Source organism: Aptenodytes patagonicus, chromosome Z (assembly GCF_965638725.1).
Source record: "Aptenodytes patagonicus chromosome Z, bAptPat1.pri.cur, whole genome shotgun sequence".
Classification (NCBI taxonomy): Eukaryota; Metazoa; Chordata; class Aves; order Sphenisciformes; family Spheniscidae; genus Aptenodytes; species Aptenodytes patagonicus.
In genome coordinates this window covers 53,365,771-53,386,159 of record NC_134982.1, presented here as the reverse complement: position 1 = coordinate 53,386,159, position 20,389 = coordinate 53,365,771, and the positions used below count along the sequence as shown (strand labels likewise).

At 42.2% G+C, this 20,389-nt stretch overlaps 1 protein-coding gene across 1 annotated transcript; it reads left to right on the top strand.

The window, feature by feature from the left end:
• Positions 1-820: 820 nt before the first annotated feature.
• Positions 821-17,140, top strand: ISOC1 (isochorismatase domain containing 1). Its single transcript, XM_076361820.1, has 5 exons — positions 821-1,166; positions 10,594-10,713; positions 10,885-11,088; positions 11,476-11,592; positions 15,652-17,140. Exons 1-5 carry the CDS (start codon positions 867-869, stop codon positions 15,796-15,798), a joined length of 888 nt encoding a protein of 295 aa, XP_076217935.1. The 5' UTR covers positions 821-866; the 3' UTR covers positions 15,799-17,140.
• The last annotated feature ends 3,249 nt before the right edge of the window (positions 17,141-20,389 follow it).

Sequence of the window (20,389 nt, the reverse complement as noted above, 5' to 3'; positions counted from 1 at the left end):
CACCTCCCGCTGTTCAGAAACTGACGTTTCTGAAGAAAGCCTCGTGTTAAACTCTACAACCGGTTTCGGCACCGGGAGAGCTAAAACTGTTCCCCATCTAGACCTAAGATCGGGCTGGATCATGCTTGAAAGAAACCGGGCATTTTTCAGGCTCTATCAACAGGTTCCTCCCCAGCTTCTGCGGGGCGCGGCCGCGCCCGTCCCCGCCGCGGACCGGCACGCCGCCCGGCAGCCCTCCCTCCTTCCCTCCCTGCCGGCCGCGCCGCCAGGGCCGCCTTCCCCACTCGGTGCGCCGCTCCCCGCCGCCGCGCCTGCCCGACGGGGCGCCGCGGCTCCCGGCACCACGCCCCCGCCCCTTCACCGCAGCGGGCTCTGCCGCCAACTCGGCGGCGGTGGGGGTCCGCGCCGGCGAGGGACGACCTGCCTGCCGGCCGCGCCGAGGCCACGACGGGGCCGCCCCAGCGGAAGGCGCCCATGCCTGCCACCGCCTGCCCCTCTTTGGGGGACTCGGGCTCTCCCCGTCGGCCCGGACGAGGGCAGACGTTTGGGCGAGGGGCTGCTCCTCCCGCCGTCCGCCTGAGGGGGAAGCACCCGCCCTCCAAGGAGGAGAGGCGGCCGCGCCGGCCGGAGAGCCGGGGCCCGCCCGGCGGAAGCGCCCCGGCGTCGCGCCCCGGAGTCGCGCCCACCCTCGAGGGCTCGCGGGGCAGGGCCGGGCCCCATGGCGGGGGGGAGGAGCAGGAGCAGTCGCAGCCGGGATTGGGGGCCGCCGACACCGCCCGCCCGGCCGCGGGGAGGAGGCGGCAGGAGGAGGAGCGGCGGCGCCGGCCGCAGCGAGCTAGCTGGGTTCGGCGCGGCTGCCCCTGAAGATGGCGGCGGTGGAGGCGGCCGCTGCTCCGGGCGGCGGGGGCTGCTCGCCGGCGGGCGGCGGCTCGGTACCGGTCCTCTTCTGCTTCTCCGTCTTCGCGCGGCCCTCCAGCGTGCCCCACGGCGCCGGCTACGAGCTGCTGATCCAGAAGTTCCTCAGCCTCTACGGGGACCAGATAGACATGCACCGCAAGTTCGTGGTGCAGCTCTTTGCCGAGGAGTGGAGCCAGTACATAGACCTGCCCAAGGGCTTCCTGGTCAGCGAGCGCTGCAAGGTGCGCCTGGTGCCGCTGCAGATACAGGTGAGACCCGACGGCAGGGCAGCGCCGGCCGCCACAGGTGTGTGTGTGTGGGCGGGCAGCCCGTCCCGCCGCCGGCTGCGGCTGCCCGGCCTCCCCCGGACCCTTCCGGGGAGAAGCGGCAGTGACTTGGGGGGGGCGGCGGCGGCCGGGGGAACCCGGAGCGGGCTGGAGCCGTGGGCAGAACCCCGCAAGCCCGCGTTGACTTACTTCTCCGTGGAAACTTTTGTTTTACTAAGGCGGGGAGGCAGGTGCGCTCCGCGCCACATGCATTTGGTAATCGGGCTTTGCCTTCAGTGAGTCAGAACTTACTTGGCCCCATGAATGGGAAAATAGCCTGGTGGCTGAAATAATCAATACTTCTCCTTTAAAACAGGCGTCTGGTGCTACCCAGCCTTAACCGGAGGTAAGGCTGCTAGGTGGAAACTCAAAGGGTGCCGGTAAAGAGGGTTTGCCAAAGCTCGGTCTCATGGCTTGTAGGTCCCTAGGATTTCGGTATCCCTTCTTGCCCCAAAAAGCTCTTTCTGGTTCATAGGTTCATAACTCACTAGTTTTGTGGTCGTAAACGAGGAAACCAGACTGCCAGACAGATAATGGTACGTGTGTTTCATACCAAGATATCTTTATGCACACTGGAGATTCATGCCAGTCGTGCTGTAATAGTTACACTCAAAGCGAAATTGCTTTTTCCTTTCTCCAGCATCAAAGAAGTAAAAAAAAAAAAAAAAAAAAAATCACATAGTTATTGTTTTCATTCAGAACATTCTGCTTAATTTATAATTAAGAAGTCTTAGTTTGTGGAGCCAACATTACTAATAAGTTGAAAAAGTGATGTCATAAAAACTGAAACATTGCTCGTCTTCTCTTTATGTTTCCAGAAACGGCCTAATTCACACTGTTGGTAAACGCTGCTTAATTGTAGTGTCTTGGACCCGTAAACTCTCAAGGTGGCCTGTTCGCTTAGACTGTACATCAAGGATGCCTTTGCAGTCCTTTGTCCTTTCCTTATCCCTATGTATGGAAAGAGTGGTTAAGAAGACCAAACTAGTTTAATAACTTATTTTGTCATTTATTATTCATTTCGTCATTTGTCACTCATCGTATTCAGTTTAAAACCTTTCTCCTTCATGTGTTGGAAACAGAATGGATGGGGGCCCAGCCGGAGAAACTGGAAAGGGTAGTCTCTCCAACTTGCAAAAAGAGTTAGTATGAGTGTTAATTCAAGCAAGGATTTTAAAAACAGAATTTTTGTAATCTGGGTGTGTAACAGTGGTGCAGGTCAGAATTTTGTTTCTTACTTGTGCGTGCAGATCATGGCTCTGCAAAGACTCTTTTGCAGATGGCTTCTGCACTGAAACCATAAACGCAGCCCAAGCATTCGTAGCAGGACGTACATCTCGGTGTAAAAGGTCACTGTTGAGACATGGAAGGATTCGTCATTCCCAGGGTGCAGATGCACTATGCAGCTTTGACTGCAGGTATTCAGGATGAACCAATATTTAATGCATGAATTGTCTAATTGATTAGCTGCTTTCACCGATACTGTTGCAATTCTGTGACAACAGCAACTGTTGATATGAAAAGGATGGTACTTGATTATTATTTTAGTTGCCTCCTTGATGTGCTTCAGCAGCTGAGAATGAGCTGGAGATATCACAATGATGTCAGTCAGCTTGCCTTAAGCCACCGGCTCAGAGATCACTTGTTTGGGGAACATTTGGTCTGATACAGTCACAGCTGCGCTTTTTAAGACCTTTAGGATTTACTGATGGAAAGATTGTACTTTCTTTCTCTATGTTGGTTCATGCACTGCCACTATTGTGTGACCTTCTCTGTCCCCCCCACGATGTTTTATCTGCGGTTACACATGACAGGTTTGTCAACTCTGCACGTGGCATAGTCAGTTGAAATACCATTTTGAACATGTCTTTCAAGAGGGACAACCTTTGCTCACTGATGTGATTAGACTTGCATATTTGGAAAGATATACTTTGTTTAAAATTAAGATTCACAGATACTAGCATCCGTATCCTACACAGTAATTTCAGTATTTTTATGTGCGTGCTTTATAGAATATATGTATGCATTTAGTTAGGGATGGCATTTTAACCCCTAGGGTGGTAGCGCCCATGAGCTCTGGAACAATATCCTCCCATTTTGATTCCTGTCATGGAAGGACGCCTTTTGTTGCAGTAGCTCAAGAAATGTCAGCATCAAATGGTGTTTGGGCTGTTTCAGTTTCCTGTCCCTGCAGTTGAGGGGGGCGGTAATCTCGCAGAGAAATCACCATATGCTGCCCTCGGAAAGCAACTCCACACAGCTCAATTCAAGGCTCAATCTGTACAGGGACATTTGCTCTCCAGTGGTATTCATGCCTTTGTACTGTGCTCACATATGTACGTTTGTTTAGTTTAGCTGTCCTGGCGCAAAACAGCCACTTGAACTTTTAATGGCCACCCAGTGTTAGGCAGGCTGGTGGGATGCAGTAAACCCTGATGTTCAGCCTGGCTGCCGCTCTTGAAACTCCTCAACCACAGACTTGCAGTGAGGAGGGACTTTTCCTTTGGCCTCTCCCAACTGGTGAGGAGGGCATTTGCTTGCAGCTTCAGGGACTGAGTACTAGCAGAAAGGAGCCATCTGCTTTTCATGGATTTACATGTTTTAAAAGTTTTAACAATAGTATTTATAGTCGGGGTGGGGGAATGCAGGACCACTTCAACCTCTTCTAGCTCTAAATGCAGTCAAAAAGTGCTACTAAAACTATTGTGTTTTGCGGTAACTGTTGTAGCTGCCTTTGGAGGAGAGAAGCAGTAAGGAAGGACACTTTGGAGGTACCAGAAAACAAGACAGCTATGCTCGTTACAGCTGTGTAATAGAGGACTTCAGGCAGCATTCGAATATATGCCTGAGAGAGGCTATTTCACTGTTGCTGTCATAACTTCAAGGTGACTTCTCTTCAGCAGTACTTGTGCTCTGTGTTTACAAACTTGTAACCTGAAGATGCTAGAACTAAAAGGGTAAAATTATTGTTGAAATCATTGCATAAAGCAGCTCTACTTCAGGGTGGTTTTTTAAAAGACATGTTGACGTCTCAGGTGTGTCTTTCTTGCAGAAAGCTGCTTGCAGAATAATACTTAATTGTTGCTGAAAGATAACGTAAATAAAATAGAACTATTTATACAAGATTTTCACTCATTTCACATGTATATAGTATTGCTACATTCAGATGCTTTGGAAATAGAAGTAACATTAACTCAGGGGCCTAAGTGCATTTTCTGAAGACCAGGAAAAGCCAAAGCATAAATTGTAGGATATCAGTCAGGTGAGGGGAGTTGTTTGTTGGGCTTTTTTAAAAGGTGCAATTATAAATTCTGATACATTAGTGCTACAATTAGATACAATGTTTCTAACTAAATTTTTTAAAAAAGGCAGCACTTGGAACCTTAAAGAAGGAAAAAAAAGGACTGAAAATATTGAGAGGTTTCTTCAAATCCAGACTCCTTGTTTGTGTATCATTACTCTGCAGCAAGCATTTTGATCATTTTGGATTTTGATGAAGAATTTTTTACTGTCTTAATTATATGTACATCATGTGCTTATTTAAATCTGTCCTCTTTAAATGCTGAATTGCATATAAAAGGCTGCACTTTGGCTTAGCATAAAATAAATATTTACATTCCTAAGTTGAAACACTTATAACCTATTTTTACCTTGAAATACATTAAACTGGATTTCTTAATTTTTTTTTCCTTTGAAAGATAAGCAGCAAAGTAAAACTGAATCTTACAGATTGCCTTTTAGAAATAAAGGAGAAGAAAATATGATAGTCAGCTTCTTTTCGTTGTTGTCTTTTTATGCCATCCTTGAAATACCAAGACTGCAAGGTCCTCCGCTCTGCCTTTTTAGTGGGTAACCTTGGCAAGAGATTTATGAGGTGACTAGTTATGTCGCATAGGGTTATTTCTCTGCTTCCATTTTCTTGTTCATTACAAATACTGGAGGGAAATAGCATTTTGTATGTGTAATGGTTCCCTGAAGTTTCAACAGGGAAAGTACAGATAAAGAGCCAGTATATGTGAATATTTTTGTAAAGCTGATTCTGTAATTAACAGTACTTCATCACAGTCACATTTTGTATGATTAATAACAATCAGCAGAGATTAAACAGATGTGAAAAAACACCTGTCCTTTTCCACCTAGGCCTTTTCTAGAGTAGGATTTAAAGCTGTATGTAACTCGTGACAGCATACCTTTAAATCCTGGTCTGGACAAGGTCCTAGAGATGACTTCTCTAGCTGGGTGAAAGAGCTGCATCAGGTTACGTGTCCATCTGACATACCTATTCTGGTTGTGCTGTGGATAACTTTCAGCTGGAGGGAAAAAAGTCCTGGTGACTAACTGAGAGGGGTGAAGCAAAACAAATGGAAAAGCTTGTGTACTGTGTGTGAGAACTTCAGGTGATTTGGGGTTGGGGTTTTTTTGCTTTTAAATTTAGGTTGTTTAATGATATCATGGCTGAGTAGATGTTATATTCAGGGTGGATTCGGACCCGTACTGTGTGGCTGCAGTGGCTCACCATCCTTGCCCAGCCTGCCTCTCCTTGGAGTGAAAGCAAACAGGTGCTGGCGTGCCAGCCCAGGGTTTGATGTTTGGGTGCAGGTTTGCCCCCACCCCAGCTCACTGGTAGGGTGCGGTGCTGGAGCGGTGTGGGCAGTCGTGGTTTTCACTGTCAGGGGATGTGTGAGGTGGAGGTGTCCCATGTCCCAGATGAGGTGTGGCTGTGGAAGGGGAGGACGGCTTTGAGAGCAAGTGAGTGGTAAGGACTTACATGGCACACTGAAGAACCAGTAAAGGGAAACTTTCCTTTATACATAGCAGATACTTCTGTGAATTTATTTATGGACTGCATTAGCTACTATTTATGAAACTTAATTTCAAACTGCTTTCTGCTGCACTCTGTCCTTCCCACATCTGCTATTCCAAGTAACACCAGCAAGTGTTGATTTTTTTGATCTTGCCATCTATTTCTTCTGGTTTCTTCTTGTTCTGCCACGTGTTGCATGGTTCGATTCAGACTGCAAGTTAATCAGAAAGAAATATGAAAATCAATATAGGAATTATTTGTGTTAGATTTTGTCAAAGCTTTTATTTAGGAAATATATAGTTGACCCAACTTTATTTTAGAGTGCCACTCGTATTAAACTGAAAGCCTAAATTAAATCATATTAAACCAACTTGATAATAGAGGAAAGCAGATATAAGGCTTTTGCTCCGGCTCCCTGTGATGTTTGTCATAAACACATGGGATTACGGATTCAGTGGAAGTTTGTAATGAGGATGCTCCCTGGCTGGAAAGGCATTTGGTTTTCTTCCGTGCTTCACTATCGAATCAGAATAATACTGAATGGGGCTCTATAAGATCTGTTGCGAATCCACTGTTTGTAAATATTCCGTCATCCATGTCATTGCCAAAACTTAGGGTGAATACTGTTTTTGCAGAAGGTGTCAAGCTGGGAGGACCTGCAAGCATCTGAGAGAGCAGAATTCAGGCTTTTCATGACAGGTTGAAGAAACAAGGTGAAATAAGATGCAGTTCAAAATGGAAGCAACAAAGGTAGAAATAATTCCTATGCTAAGGTAGAAATAATGAACTATGCAAATAAAAGATGAGGGAGAGTTCAAGGGATGATTTTGAGGTTAAAATGCACCTCAGGAGTCTAAGTATCATCAATTATGAAAAGAGCAAATAGCATACTGGATACAAATTTACTGAGCTCCTATACAATCCATCCCACAGCTCTGTTATCTTTACCTTGCAGTGTTTTCTCACCCACAGCTCCTTTGTTGCCATTTAAGAGTGTTATTTCCAGTTCTGTCCATGGTGGATTTGAAACGCCAGAGCATTACCATCCTTCTTCACATGAATAACCATGCACAAACACCTATTACCACACCTCAAGACTCAGACCTGGTCTCCCTTTAGTCCTTCCTCTCCCCTCCCGTATTCTAAATACTTTCAATCTTTCCTCCTGCAATTCAAATCATTTTTATTGCTCTCTGTGTGGTGCTTTTCAAATTGCAGTCTACAGTGAGGCACCCAATACTACTATAACAGTAGTATTTCTCTGCCCATAATACTTCTCAGCACTAGTAGAGCCTCAAAGAAGATCAGTCAATTCACTGCCCTTGCAGGCCCTGTTCAATTTGTACACTATTTGTATCCAGTGTGCTATTTGCTCTTTTCATAATTGATGATACTTAGACTCCTGAGGTGCATTTTAACCTCAAAATCATCCCTTGAACTCTCCCTCATCTTTTATTTGCATAGTTCATTATTTCTACCTTAGCGTAGGAATTATTTCTACCTTTGTTGCTTCCATTTTGAACTGCATCTTATTTCACCTTGTTTCTTCAACCTGTCATGAAAAGCCTGAATTCTGCTCTCTCAGATGCTTGCAGCTCTGCTCTGATGGTAGTAAGTGCCAGAGTTAGAACGGGTCACAGTAGGTGCTCACTGTGGTGTTGAATTGTACGTTAGTACTTCCTACCAACTGGCTTCTGAATTGTTCTAGCACATACATGGATGGTGTTCAAGAACAAGGCAGTTATTCAATATTTAATTTTATTTTCAAGCATTCTTGGTCCCAGGCCTCATTTATTACATGGTGTAGAATCACAGAAGTGTCTGGGATTTGCAAGAGATATCTAAAGGCTGCCTTCCCTAACTCCCACGCAAAGCCAATTCTTGATCAAATCAGCTGTCGCTTTGCTGAATGCTGAAAACCTCAAGAATGGAGATCCCACCATCCATGGTAACCAGTTTCAGTGCAAGTGTACCTTCCTAGTGAAAAAGATTTCCCTGATGCCTGTTGTGATGCTCTTCTGTCTTCCTGTGGCATCAGTGGGTCCAGTGTTAGAGCATCTGCTTTACGGTTATTACTGCATTTGCCTTCGTAACTGCTTGTATTAATGGTATTGCCATTTTGCCCACGAGGACTGGAGGAACTGTTGGTATGAACGTTTGCTGTTTTGAACATTTGCTGTTTTGGCAATAGTGGTGTACTGAATCTGAGAGGTGTGGGAATTTGGTGTTTACAATTGTAGCATACAAGTAATTTTCACAACAGTTTGAACAGGCCATTCCGTACGATTGCGTGTGGCCTTTACTGAAGTTTTTTAGCCTTGGAAATTGAGATCAAAAGTGGTTTACTCAGGACATATGTGGTGAATCAATGAAAGATTTGGAACTAATATTTAAGGATTCCTGATTCCCTTGAGGCGAGTTGACCTTGACTGGCTGCCAGGTGCCCACCAAGCTGCTCCATCACTCCCCCTCCTCAACAGGGCAGGGGGAGAAAATATGACAGAAAGCTTGTGGGTCAAGGTAAGGACAGGGAGATCACTTACCAATTATTGTCACAGGCAAAACAGACTCGACTTGGGGAAATTAATTTAATTTATTGCCAATCAATAACAGAGTAGAATAATGAGAAATAAGAACAAGTGTTAAAAACACCTTGCCCCCACCCCTCACTTCTTCCCAGGCTCAGCTTCATTTCTGACTTATCTACCTCCTCCCCTCCAGTGGCACGGGGCGACGGGGAATGGGGTTTGCGGTCAGTTCATAACACTTGGTCTCTGCCATTCCTTCCGCCTCACACTCTTCCCCTGCTCCAGCATGGGGTCCCTCCCACGGAAGATAGTCCTTCCCAAACTTCTCTAGTGTGGGTCCTTCCCACGGGCTGCAGTCCTTCACAAACTGCTCCAGCATGGGTCCTTTCCACAGGGTGCAGTCCTTCAGGAATGGACTGCTGTAGCGAGGGTCCTCTGCGTGGTCACAAGTCCTACCAGAAGACCTGCTCCAGTGTGGGCTCCTCTTCATGGGGTCACAGGTCCTGCTGGGAGCTTGCTCCAGTGCAGGCTCTCCACAGGGTCACAGCCTCCTTCGGGTGCATCCACCTGCCTCCGGCATGGGGTCCTCTTCTGTGAGCTGTAGGTGGATAACTGCTCCACCATGGACCTCCGTGGGCTGCAGGGGGACAGCCTGCCTCACCATGGTCTTCACCACGGGCTGCAGGGGAATCTCTGCTCTGGCGCCTGGAACACCTCCTCCCTCTCCTTCTTACTGACCTTGTTGTCTGCATCGTTGGTTCTCTCGCACGTTCTCACTCCTCTCTTCCAGCTGCTGTTGCACAGTGGGGTTTTTACCCTTTCTTAAATATGTTATCCCAGAGGCACCACCAGCATCACTGATGGGCTCAGCTTTGGTCAGCAGCGCATCCATCTTGGAGCCAGCTGGCACTGGCCCTGTCTGACATGGGGCAGCTTCTGGCATCTTCTCGCAAAAGCCACCCCTGCAGCCTCCCCCCTCTACCAAAACCTTGCCACATAAACCCAGTACATCCCTGCTCTTCCAAAATATACTATTTTACAGATTTTGTAATTTTGTTTTAGTTTAAAACATCACAACCTCAGTTTGCAGAAAATGAAGTGTTTACAATTAATGGCTACCTCCCAGAGCAGTTTATTCGATTTGATTTGTCAGTCTGCTGAAAAGCTCCTGAATGGATGTAATTTCTCTTGAGTTGCCTTACAAGTAAATGATAGTATGTAGCTGCTTTCTTTCCCTGTAGCCTCCAGCTGAAGCCTTATCCTTTGCTTCTGCACGTAGTGCAAGTAATTTCATACAAATACAAAGCACTCTTTCAAAGTGTAAGAAAATACAGTCTTTGATTTATTTTTTTCTTACACCACCACCACCCCCCCCCACCCCCCCACCCCCTTCTACCCCACTTGGTAGCCTGTATGAGGGAAACTCTGGGAGATTATTTTTATCATTAAAATGTATTCAGTTCGGTTTCTGGTCATAATACTGACAAGCTTCTCTGCTTTCGTTCTAGCCTTTGGACTTTCACCAGACTTGTGCTAAAAGATGTCATAGACAAACTACACAATGAAACTATTGAAAATATGTGTACATACAGTATTGAAAGCAAGTGGAAGTCTGACCTTTTTTTAACTTTAATTTATCCTGATTTTATGTCAGTTCCAAGAGTTGTGGATTTAAAAATGAATTTGAGAAATGTAATTTTGCTATTGGTACTTTTTATTTTTTTTTACAGTACTTCAGGCAGTATGCTCCTCCACCCTCCTTCAGAGTTCAGAAGTTTCCGTGTACATTTACACTAACTTGTGCCTCCCACCTAATAAAATCTTTATCACCTATTGATGACTGTACTATACTGCTCAGTATCAGCCATTCATTTGAATTTAGAAACAAACCAAAATCAGGCTTGAAAAACCTTTCTCCCGTTTTGACTTAAAGTAACATAAAGCTGTTACCTGGCAGAGGCGCTGCAGACTTTTTCTCATTCTGCTGCTTTTCTGAAAGGGTCTTCACTGCCACTGAAAACATTACTTTGTTTTTCAGATGACTACTTTGGGCAACCTGACACCCTCAAGCACTGTGTTTTTCTGTTGTGATATGCAAGAGCGATTCCGGCCTGCCATCAAGTACTTCGGTGATATCATCAGCGTGGGCCAACGACTGGTATGGTTTTTGCTTTTTTTCTTGTAGTGAGTTTTGATCACACATGTAATTTATTACTGTATGCACAGCCAGTTTACTGGTTATTCAGTTTCTGGTAGTAACAATGTCTTTGCTGTTACCGTTCTTTAATAATTTCTTTTCTTGTATGCTTTCCTCCCTGCCCCCTTGCAGCTCCAAGGTGCACGGCTCTTAGGAATTCCAGTTATTGTAACTGAACAGTATCCCAAAGGTCTTGGCAGCACTGTGCAAGAAATTGATTTAACAGGAGCTAAACTTGTGCTTCCCAAAACAAAATTTTCAATGGTCTTGCCAGAAGTCGAAGCAGCATTAGCAGAGATCCCTGGAGTCCGCAGCGTTGTCCTGTTCGGAGTAGAAGTATGTGCCTTGCCATTTTTGTACTGTTTTATGGTAATGTCTGTTGGGCCACAATAGTATTAAGCATTGCTTTCTGTAATTAAAAAAAAAAAAATCAGTTTATATTGCTTAGAGCTCAGATATCCTCTACAGATTAAATTATTCTTGTGTTATTTGTCCTTGATATTATCTCATAATAAAATTTGAAATGAGATATTTGTAAACTACAGGCTCTTATATCAAGTTTGGTTGGCATTTAAAACCCACGTTGAGTTCCCTAGTAATGTCAGGGGTAGAAAAATACATGTTTGAACCCTAATTAATTATGTACTCTAATTTGGCATTGTGCTACTCATGCTTTATAATAATGGGTTCACGGGTTTTTTGCCTTTGATTTCTCCCCTGTAGACTCATGTCTGCATCCAGCAAACAGCATTGGAATTAATCGGCAGAGGTCTGGAAGTTCATATCGTAGCTGATGCCACCTCATCGAGAAGTATGATGGACAGAATGTTTGCTCTTGAGGTAAGTTTCTTAGTCAAGGCTTTCTCCACCTTGGGTCTGTATGTTAATTTCCCTGCTTATTGTAAGCTAACAAGGAATTTCTAAGGACAGTAAGCAGTGGACAAATGCAGACTTGAGAAGAGGTGAATGCTCTGATTCTCAGAATAGCTTCCAGGATGGAGAAGGATTACTGCCTTATTATTCCTCCCTAAATTATGATTTAATATGTGGAACCCAGTTTGGGACACTTGGATTTTTAAAAATGATTGTTTCGTGCAATCTACATTACTTTATATAACCATTAGCATTTTAGGATATTTTCTTATGGAGTGTTATCTCTACAGCAGAGTAAAAGTGCTACAGAGCTTTTGGTTTTGTTGTTCCAAAGAGTATTTGTTCTGATGTTGAAATTCCTTGAAATGCAATGGAATATAGTAAGTGATCCTGTTCAAAGCTCCTCCTTGTATGTCTGTCCCTCCCTCTGCTCTTCCTCATCAGTGCAAATTAAAGCTTAATCTCAAGACTCTGTGATTATAATAAAGACTTCCCCCCACCCCCCGCCCTTCTAGGAGCTTAGTCTAACTAAATGTTAAGAAAGTGAAGATAAATGTAACAAGAAGATTTAAAAGCACATACAACTATGTGGTAGCAAATTCATGCAAACGATTTTTTGATAGTGTACTCTAACTTGCCTACAGGCATCACTGTTGGAAATAAAAACCTGATATATACATTAAGTATTGCAATTTTTGCCTCAGGCCCTAACAATTATTTGGAAGTTGAAACTAGTAATAACTACAGCATTTTATACTTTTTTCATAGATTTGGAGAAGACTTTTAATTTCTTCTGTTTCTCATTAATAAGAGAATTAAAGGCTAAAGGGAAATCACCAGTACATAGCGTTTGATGAAACCCATGACTTGATTAAGTGGAAGTTTAATATCATCTGTCATGTAAAGCATAGTGACGCACACAGGGTGCAGGAATGACTGAAGTCATGGACTTCCCAAGTCAATGTGGTGCAGCAGCAGTAGCAGACAGAATAAATACAGAAAAACTGAAATCTGTTTGCCTTATTCTGTGCGTCTTTGTACATTTTATTATCACCTACACTGTGTCTGCAGGTGTAGAAGTTGGTTTAGCCTAATAGAGGTTAAAGCAGTGACTAGCTAGCTTTGATTTTCTTTCTAATCAAAAAGGTATTGGTCATCTTAAAAGATGACCAAAAGTTGGTTGCAAAAGCTGTAATCCAGGCAAATTTGTCAGTTTTAGGTAACTTTTTAGTATGTCTTTGCAATGTTTTCTCACCAAGCACAAAGAAAATGTTTTGCTGTGGTCCCTTGAGTAGTCATCATTAAAATATGATTCAGGGAATGTTTGCTGGCTGGCAGTGATGAGCCAGCCAGTTATATAGCAGTAACTCCTCCTCCTCCTCCTCTGTGGCTGTGCATGCCAGCATTGTCTCCTTTTTGTGCTGTAGAGCCTCTCTTAAAAATGCTACTGAGGGCAGTGGGCTAGAGCAGGCACGAGGTGGGCATGCTTGTGAGCAGGAGACCGGTAGAAAGGGACATATGTACTGACTGGGTATGTCAGTAATCCTGATTGACCATGGCGATACGTTTCTTGGGGAAGCTGGTAAAATACCAAAGCATTAGGTAATCCTGCTTTAGTCTCACCATACAGCTGACAGTTCCTAGTCATGGTTTTAATTAGTATGACATTGTCTCTTGTGCAAACTTGCTCCATACCTCTTGAGCTGAGGTGAGGTTCATTCATCTGGGTTCCCTGGATCATTCTCCTTACCTTTCTGGGAAGCTGGGTGTAACATTTACCTTTTCGCAGTAACACAGCCCTCCTCTGTTCACAGTGACCTTTCAAGGATGATAAAGAGTGACCTTGCAGTGATAACAACTAGCTTCCTCAGCAACCTCAAATAAATCCCATCTCGTCCCACCTGCCCCTTCAGTTCTCCACATAGCATGTGTTTTGATGGTGCTGGTGACAAACATGCAAATATCTGAACAGGTGTACTAGGAAGTACAGTTTGAATTAATTCATAGCCAAAGCATTCATGTCTTCCTGAATGACCCTAAAGAGTCACTGTCTCCACTTCTGTTGTGCGCTTAAGAGTGACAGCAGGCAAAAACTTGCAATCAAAAAAACCCCCAGAAACCAAAAAAACCCCAAAATTTCCATTGATGAAATAATTCAACCCAAATGGCCAAGGTTGTGGCTGTTCTTAATCTTTGCCCTATCGGCTGAAGATGCCTTGTGTCACTGCTTGGTCTTGGATTGAGCCATCTTAGTCTGTTCCTGCTGAATTTCTTTTCTGTTCTACATCTGTTCTACTTGTTCCTGCAGTGTGGATGCAGCACGCTTTTGCTGCTTTCCTTCATCTGGAAGACTATGTTCTAAGAAAACGTTTCCTTTCCCTTTCCTTGAAAATCATCCAGTATGCTTAGCACATGCATCTCTTAATTCCTACCAATCTCAAAACTATATAAATTATACTTATTCCTAGAAGTAGAGTATAAGCCAATGCCAGCCTCTTCGACATGTTATGGTATGTTTTGCTTCTGAAGAGAAGACATTCTCTTTTTTCAATCAACATTTCTCAGAAGGCAAGGTTCTTTAACAGTCTGTTTTTTCTGTCATCCATACTAGTTAAAAGCAAAAACTTAGTATTCTTGGAGAAGTACATCTTGAAAACATTGCCATAATATTTCATTTTGATTTTCCTATTTTTCTCTCTTTTATGTGTATGTGGTTTAAACGAATGTGTTGTTGTACAGAGTAGGAGAGCTGGGGAAGCTTTGTTTCAACTTAAAAATATCGCAAGGCTTGCTGCCATTATTGCAAGCAGGAAGCATTGACCTGAGTAAATCTATCCTAGTTAGTTTATCATTCTACAGACTGTAATTACATATACTTTACTGGTCCCTAAAATTAGTAACTTTCCCTGATCAATTGCTTTGTAATTGAACAACTAAACAGCAGGCATCTGTGTCTGCCCTAGAAAGTTTGGAGCTTCTCTTTCCTTTAGTAACTACAATTGAAACCTGTCTGAAGCCATATGTATCTCTATTTTCTGCCTCTTGCCCTCCCTTAGCTCATTCAGGACCCCATTAGATTTGGTGGAGCATGCAGCTGAGTAGCAGATGGTGGAGGGAAAGCTGGATCCATGAAGAGTTTTACTGCCAAAGCATCTGTACGATTGCTGGAAAGCTGATGGGGGGCAGGGGGTGGTCAGCCTTTATTTATTTATTTATTTATTTATTTATACAAAAGATAACTTTGCTACGTAGGCAACAACCACAGTCTTGAAAGTCCAGAAACTTTGCAGTAAGTCCTGTGGCTTGGGCTACATGAGGCATTGCTCTGTTTAGTTGTACACTTAAAAGATATAGCAGACCTCTTTTAGGTTTGCTTTCTGTGCAGCGATGCTTTTTATTCTGTAGCCTGTGAGAACTAACTTGGGAGTTACTGAGGCTGTAATGAGATGTTGCTTAAAAGGAGCTGCTGTTGTGCCAGTATGATTTCTAAGGTCTGTAGCGGAGCTTTTCGTTCTGTCTCCTGAGATTGTTAGTACTAGCGCGCTATGTAGTCCAAAGACCAAAGTACTAGTACATAACAAGCCCTGAAAGAGAAATTGTTACAATTAAGTTTCTTGCTTAACACCTTTAGCTTGGACCTTGCTATTTTCTTTTTCCCCAGGCCTTTCAAATCTGCATGAGAGTGAAGAAAGCTATGCTTGGGACCATGCAAGGGGAAAGAGTTGTTAATATAAGAGGGGGTGGGTCTTCTACATATTAAATCTGACATGGGGAAAGAATCCAGTCCAAGTAGGAAGCCTTATTTGTCATCCAGGGCAGCCTTTTTCCTCAGTAAAGTCTAAAACCACTCAAATTTAATCCTAGCTTTATAAATGGCACTGCTAAGAAATGCTGGAATGGAATTGGCAATACTTTTGTTAATGGGAGACATTTTTAAAAATGCCATCCATCTTTTTTACAAAATGTATACTCGTTCACATTTGCAAGTATCTCACGTTGTTCTCTCTCTGCTCTTTTCTCTTTCAGCGTCTTGCTCGTACTGGAATTATAGTTACTACTAGCGAAGCTATATTGCTGCAGCTGGTAGCTGATAAAGAACATCCAAAATTCAAAGAAATCCAAAATCTCATTAAGGCGAGTGCCCCTGAGTCAGGGCTCCTTTCCAAAGTTTAAAGAGGATGTGGAGGAAGCAGATCTTATTGTCATCTTTAAGGAGGAAGGAAAGCTGTAAGCACACATGTACACCTTCTTTCAGTCAAAGTTTTGTAGAAGTGTAAAATTAAAAATTGACATACTCGTGCTTGCCTTAGCAAAATTGTCTGGTTATACATCTGGGTGCCAGTATGTTCTGTTTAGTTACAGCTGTCAGAGGCTTTGGGTACCATAGAACCCTTTTGTTGTCAAATTTCCTTATTTATTTAAAAAAAAAATTAACAGAGGTGCCTGCTAGTCTGTACTATACACTGATTGTAACAGCTCCAAAAAGTGCATATTTCTGTGACGCTTCTTGATTGTGCACTTTGTAAAAGCGTTCTGTGATGTTCTGTTTTACTTTTGTATTAATAGAAGATAATTACGTATTGGATAAATGTGATGTGATACGCTTTAATGTTCTACGTAAATGAAGTATTTTAATAGGGCATAAGTTAAAACTGAGTAAGATATATGGACTACATGTGCACTTTTCTTCTCTAGGATAAAATTTAAGTGCTTTGCTTCGTAGACAAGACACAAAGATCAAGCAGCAGCTGATGTTTGATTGCTCTAGGTAGCTGAAGCCTGCATCATGACTTTCGATTATTCTGAAATTGCCCAACCCTGTACTTCACTTAAGTGTAGACAAACAGAAAACTGTCATGTAGTGAGTTCTTTATAAACAACTGGTGTAAAGTCCTTCAGAACTAGCAGACGATTACCAAAACTTTAAATAAATTGTCAATGCTAAGGATGTTAAAGAACAAAAGCTTTTCAGCTTCGAGTGCTGAATCTACTGCTGTATTTAGATTTATTTTGGGGTTCTTTACCCCATTTTAGTTAGACTGAATAATTCCATCTGATTTACTCATTTGGCCAAGCGAGCTTTGAAAGAAACCTCAACTTCTCTAGGTTTTTGTGCTTTTTTTGTGGGCTGCAGTTGGATGGAGGTTGAATGGAATCTGGCCTAAAAGCATTCTTCAGAAAAATAGCATCTTTAACTTAATGTTATATATATTTTCTATCTAGAACCAATCTTTTAACACATGATTGTCATAAAGGCACTCTTCCTTCATATTCCAGTGGTTTAAACAATGTTGTATAAAGTTTACAGTGTGACTGAGACATTTATTTTTTTTAAAAGAGTACTAGAAGACGTCATACTGAACACTGATCTTTTTGGTAGAAAACCAATTATAGTACATGTATTGTTTTAAATTGCTTATTTTCCCCACAAGATGGCTCTAGAAGAATTGTTTCAGAAAGTTATAACCTTTATATGTTCAAAACAAATAAATGTTAACATTTGCTGTCTCTCTTACGCTTGTGATATTTACTGAAGAGCAAATCCTGAAAGCTGTGTTTGCCATGGACCTTATTCTGTTTTGTGCAGCTGTGGAATTTCTATAGATGTCATGGGAATTTTGTATAAAGATCAAGGGTGGATAATGTCTAATAATTCTGTCTTCTGCATCCAGTTACAGTGTTATTTAGTGCTCCAAAAAATGAGGAATGAATGTTATACTTCAAGTTGGAGGCAGGGAGGCAAGTTGAGTGGAAGAACCATTGTCCTATATCACTGACCTACTTTTTACCTTCTTTTCTGGTATATTAATCACATTGCCTAGCAGTACAAAGACCACTTACATAAATCAACAGCTGTGCACAAAAATACTATAAATTTCTTATGAAATAATAGTTTGTTTTCTTTATGTGTTGATGGTACCTAGAGTTAGTAATTGAAGGAAAAATGATAACAGTTTTTTTTACACGTGTTTATTTTTGGAACAATATCAATTTCCTCAATAACAAATACATGGGTTTTTAAGAGATAATTGTAAATTAAATAAACTAAAAATTTATGATTTTTATACAAACATAAATTGGAGGACAGATGTCACAAGTTACTTTGCACACAGTCCTTTCCTAGTTAAGGTTTTTACCACAAGGAATCATTTGGTAGCAAGATGGCACTAGGGAAAAATCTCTAAAATACATTGATACTCTCTGTGATGATTTTTTTTTTTTTTTTGTATTTGCATAGCCTTCTGTGGCAAACTAGATTTTTGTCAAGGTCCTTAATTTGTGTTTTTTTTCCATAAGCTTAAAAAATAAGACTGCAGAAATACCCAGTGTTATGCTATAAAACTGAGCTCTTAGATGTGAATTTAGGGGCAGCATGATTGAAGTCTTTCTCCTTCATTAGATGGGTGTGTTAATCAGCATCACATGGATCATTCAGATGAGATAAGTGTGTTTATTTAAAAAGAATAGAAAAAGTGTTGCCATATTTCTCTTACATAAAGTAAGTTTATTCACAGGAGAGAATTTCCTTTGCTTCTTCGTGCTCTCACTCATCTGTATTTCCTGTTCTCTGACAAGTGGTGTTCCCATGCAGTAGAACAGCAGAACTGAGCTGTGTGAGAAGAGGTCTGCAGGCTGTTGCATTATCTAGTGTAAGTACTGTTTTGCCCTGCAAGGATATGAAATAAATTAATGAAGTAACACGGAGGAGAATTGCTTAGGAGTATACTCAGGTGATTGTGAGGAAGCCTAATTCATCACTGTCTAAGTGTCAAGCTGTCCTTTATTTGAAGGCTTCACCACAGCTATGGGTAAGCAACACAATTGCCACCTGCTGTAGGTGGCTTCGGCATAATTTCTCTTTCCTTGGGGAAGCAGAAAGACAGTTCTTGATGGAGAAGGCTGGTTTATTTTCCTTGGTAGGTGCAAAGTTGCTGATGTGTTGTTAGCCTCACTAGAGTAGCTGGTGTATAAATTCTACACTAAATATAATAACAGGCATGTGCGTGATTAGTTTCTATCTACTAAACCCTTACAAAGATGAGTGCTTTTTTTCTTACTGGGACAGTTTGGGTTTTGAGTTTAAAATATGATCCTGTCTATTCACAGAACCATGGTCCTGTTATTATTTTTCCACCTATATGATAATTTTGTATGAACTAAACCAAGTAACGTCTCCAGTACCCTTTGCAAAACCTGAAAACGGGGAATGAATGCAAAAATCAGCTGTTGCTAGCCAATGTTTTCTGTTACGGTCATCACAAATGGCTGGAGAAATGATGCCATGGGACTGCTTCACCATCATTCCTGCACTTGCCTGACAGTAGTTCTCAGGCAAATGTGCATTTACTCAATAAGCAGCATGATTTATTTAAGTTTCCTATTAGACATCAGGATAGTGCCCTCTCCCTCATGCCCCCCCATATTTATTACATTACCTGAACAATGACATTAATTTTTCAGGAGAGAAGAATTTAGATCAATCTTCTCTTTTTGATGTGAGCACTCTTGTTTTTTCTTTTAGAAGCCTCATAGATTTTTTTGGTCAAGATTTTTGTTGAACTGAAACTCTTCTACTGGTACAGATATGTTCTGCTATGTAAGAGATGAACTTTCAATGCTTTGTTGCTTTAAAAACTTTGTTTCAATTAAACATGAAGTAATAGCTGGAGCTGTGGAGCCCTGAAGAAAGGCAAATGATATTAAGGAGGATAAAGACTTTTACTTTGATAAGCGGTGATGCCAACTAGTAGTGTTATGTAGTTTACTTCAGAGTATTTTCTACCATATTAAGTGCTATGGCAGAGACAGAAGATGTCAGTGATTTCTAGAATCTGGTTTTTTTTTTCCCTTCTGGGAATAAATTAGAGATAAACTATACTAGATGGGTGTAACAGATGTCCTTCAGATAGGTTTAGAACATCTGCTCTGCATATGGGCTATGGCAGGAAATCCTTGAAAAAAAAGTTCTGGTTTGATTATTCAGTGCTGGTTTCTTCTTAGTCTCTGAATGGAATACTTTCATGAAGCTGTTAGACCTTTCTGTAATCTCAAGAAGTGCTTCTGGTACAGCAGAGGTTATGATTGATAGTATGCTGCTGCTTCTCTTGGGACAGAGCTAGAGAGAGAGAGAGAGATAAAGATAAGGTAGAGAGTGGGGTCTGGTCTTTCATTACTCATTTGAATTGCATAACTTAGTTTTTCATATGAGATAAAGGAATATTTGCAAAGTACTGCTGTGAATAGAAGGAATTTATTAAGTATTAGCATGCTTAGGTCAGCTCAATAGACTTACTAAAACCGCCAGGGTTGGCAGCTTTCCTGCTACTGACAGCATTAGGCTTTGCTTTAATGAAACCCTTTTATCTGCTCAAGAGAGAAGATTGAGCAAACAAATGAAGAGAGCAGTTAATAGAGAATAGATGGTGAAGTACAAAGGCAAAATGGGAAAGAAAATTTGTTTTCTAATTATTACTGTTTTTCTTTTTCCATGGGGATGTTAAGAAGCTGGAACACTTATGAACATAGAATTCATACCTTAAGTTTGCAAAAACTGAGTAGGTCACAGCAGTCCTTGCCTCTGTCTTGCTGTGCACTTTATTCCCTTCCTGGACTGTTTTTACCTTGTTTTCATTACTTTACAGCTGTCCAAAAAGCAGCTTTTTGGCTCTGTGTCGTGGTTTAACCTCAGTCGGCAACTGAGCGCTACACAGCCGCTCTCTCACTTCCCCCTCCCTCCCCCGGTGGGATGGGGGAGAGAATCAGA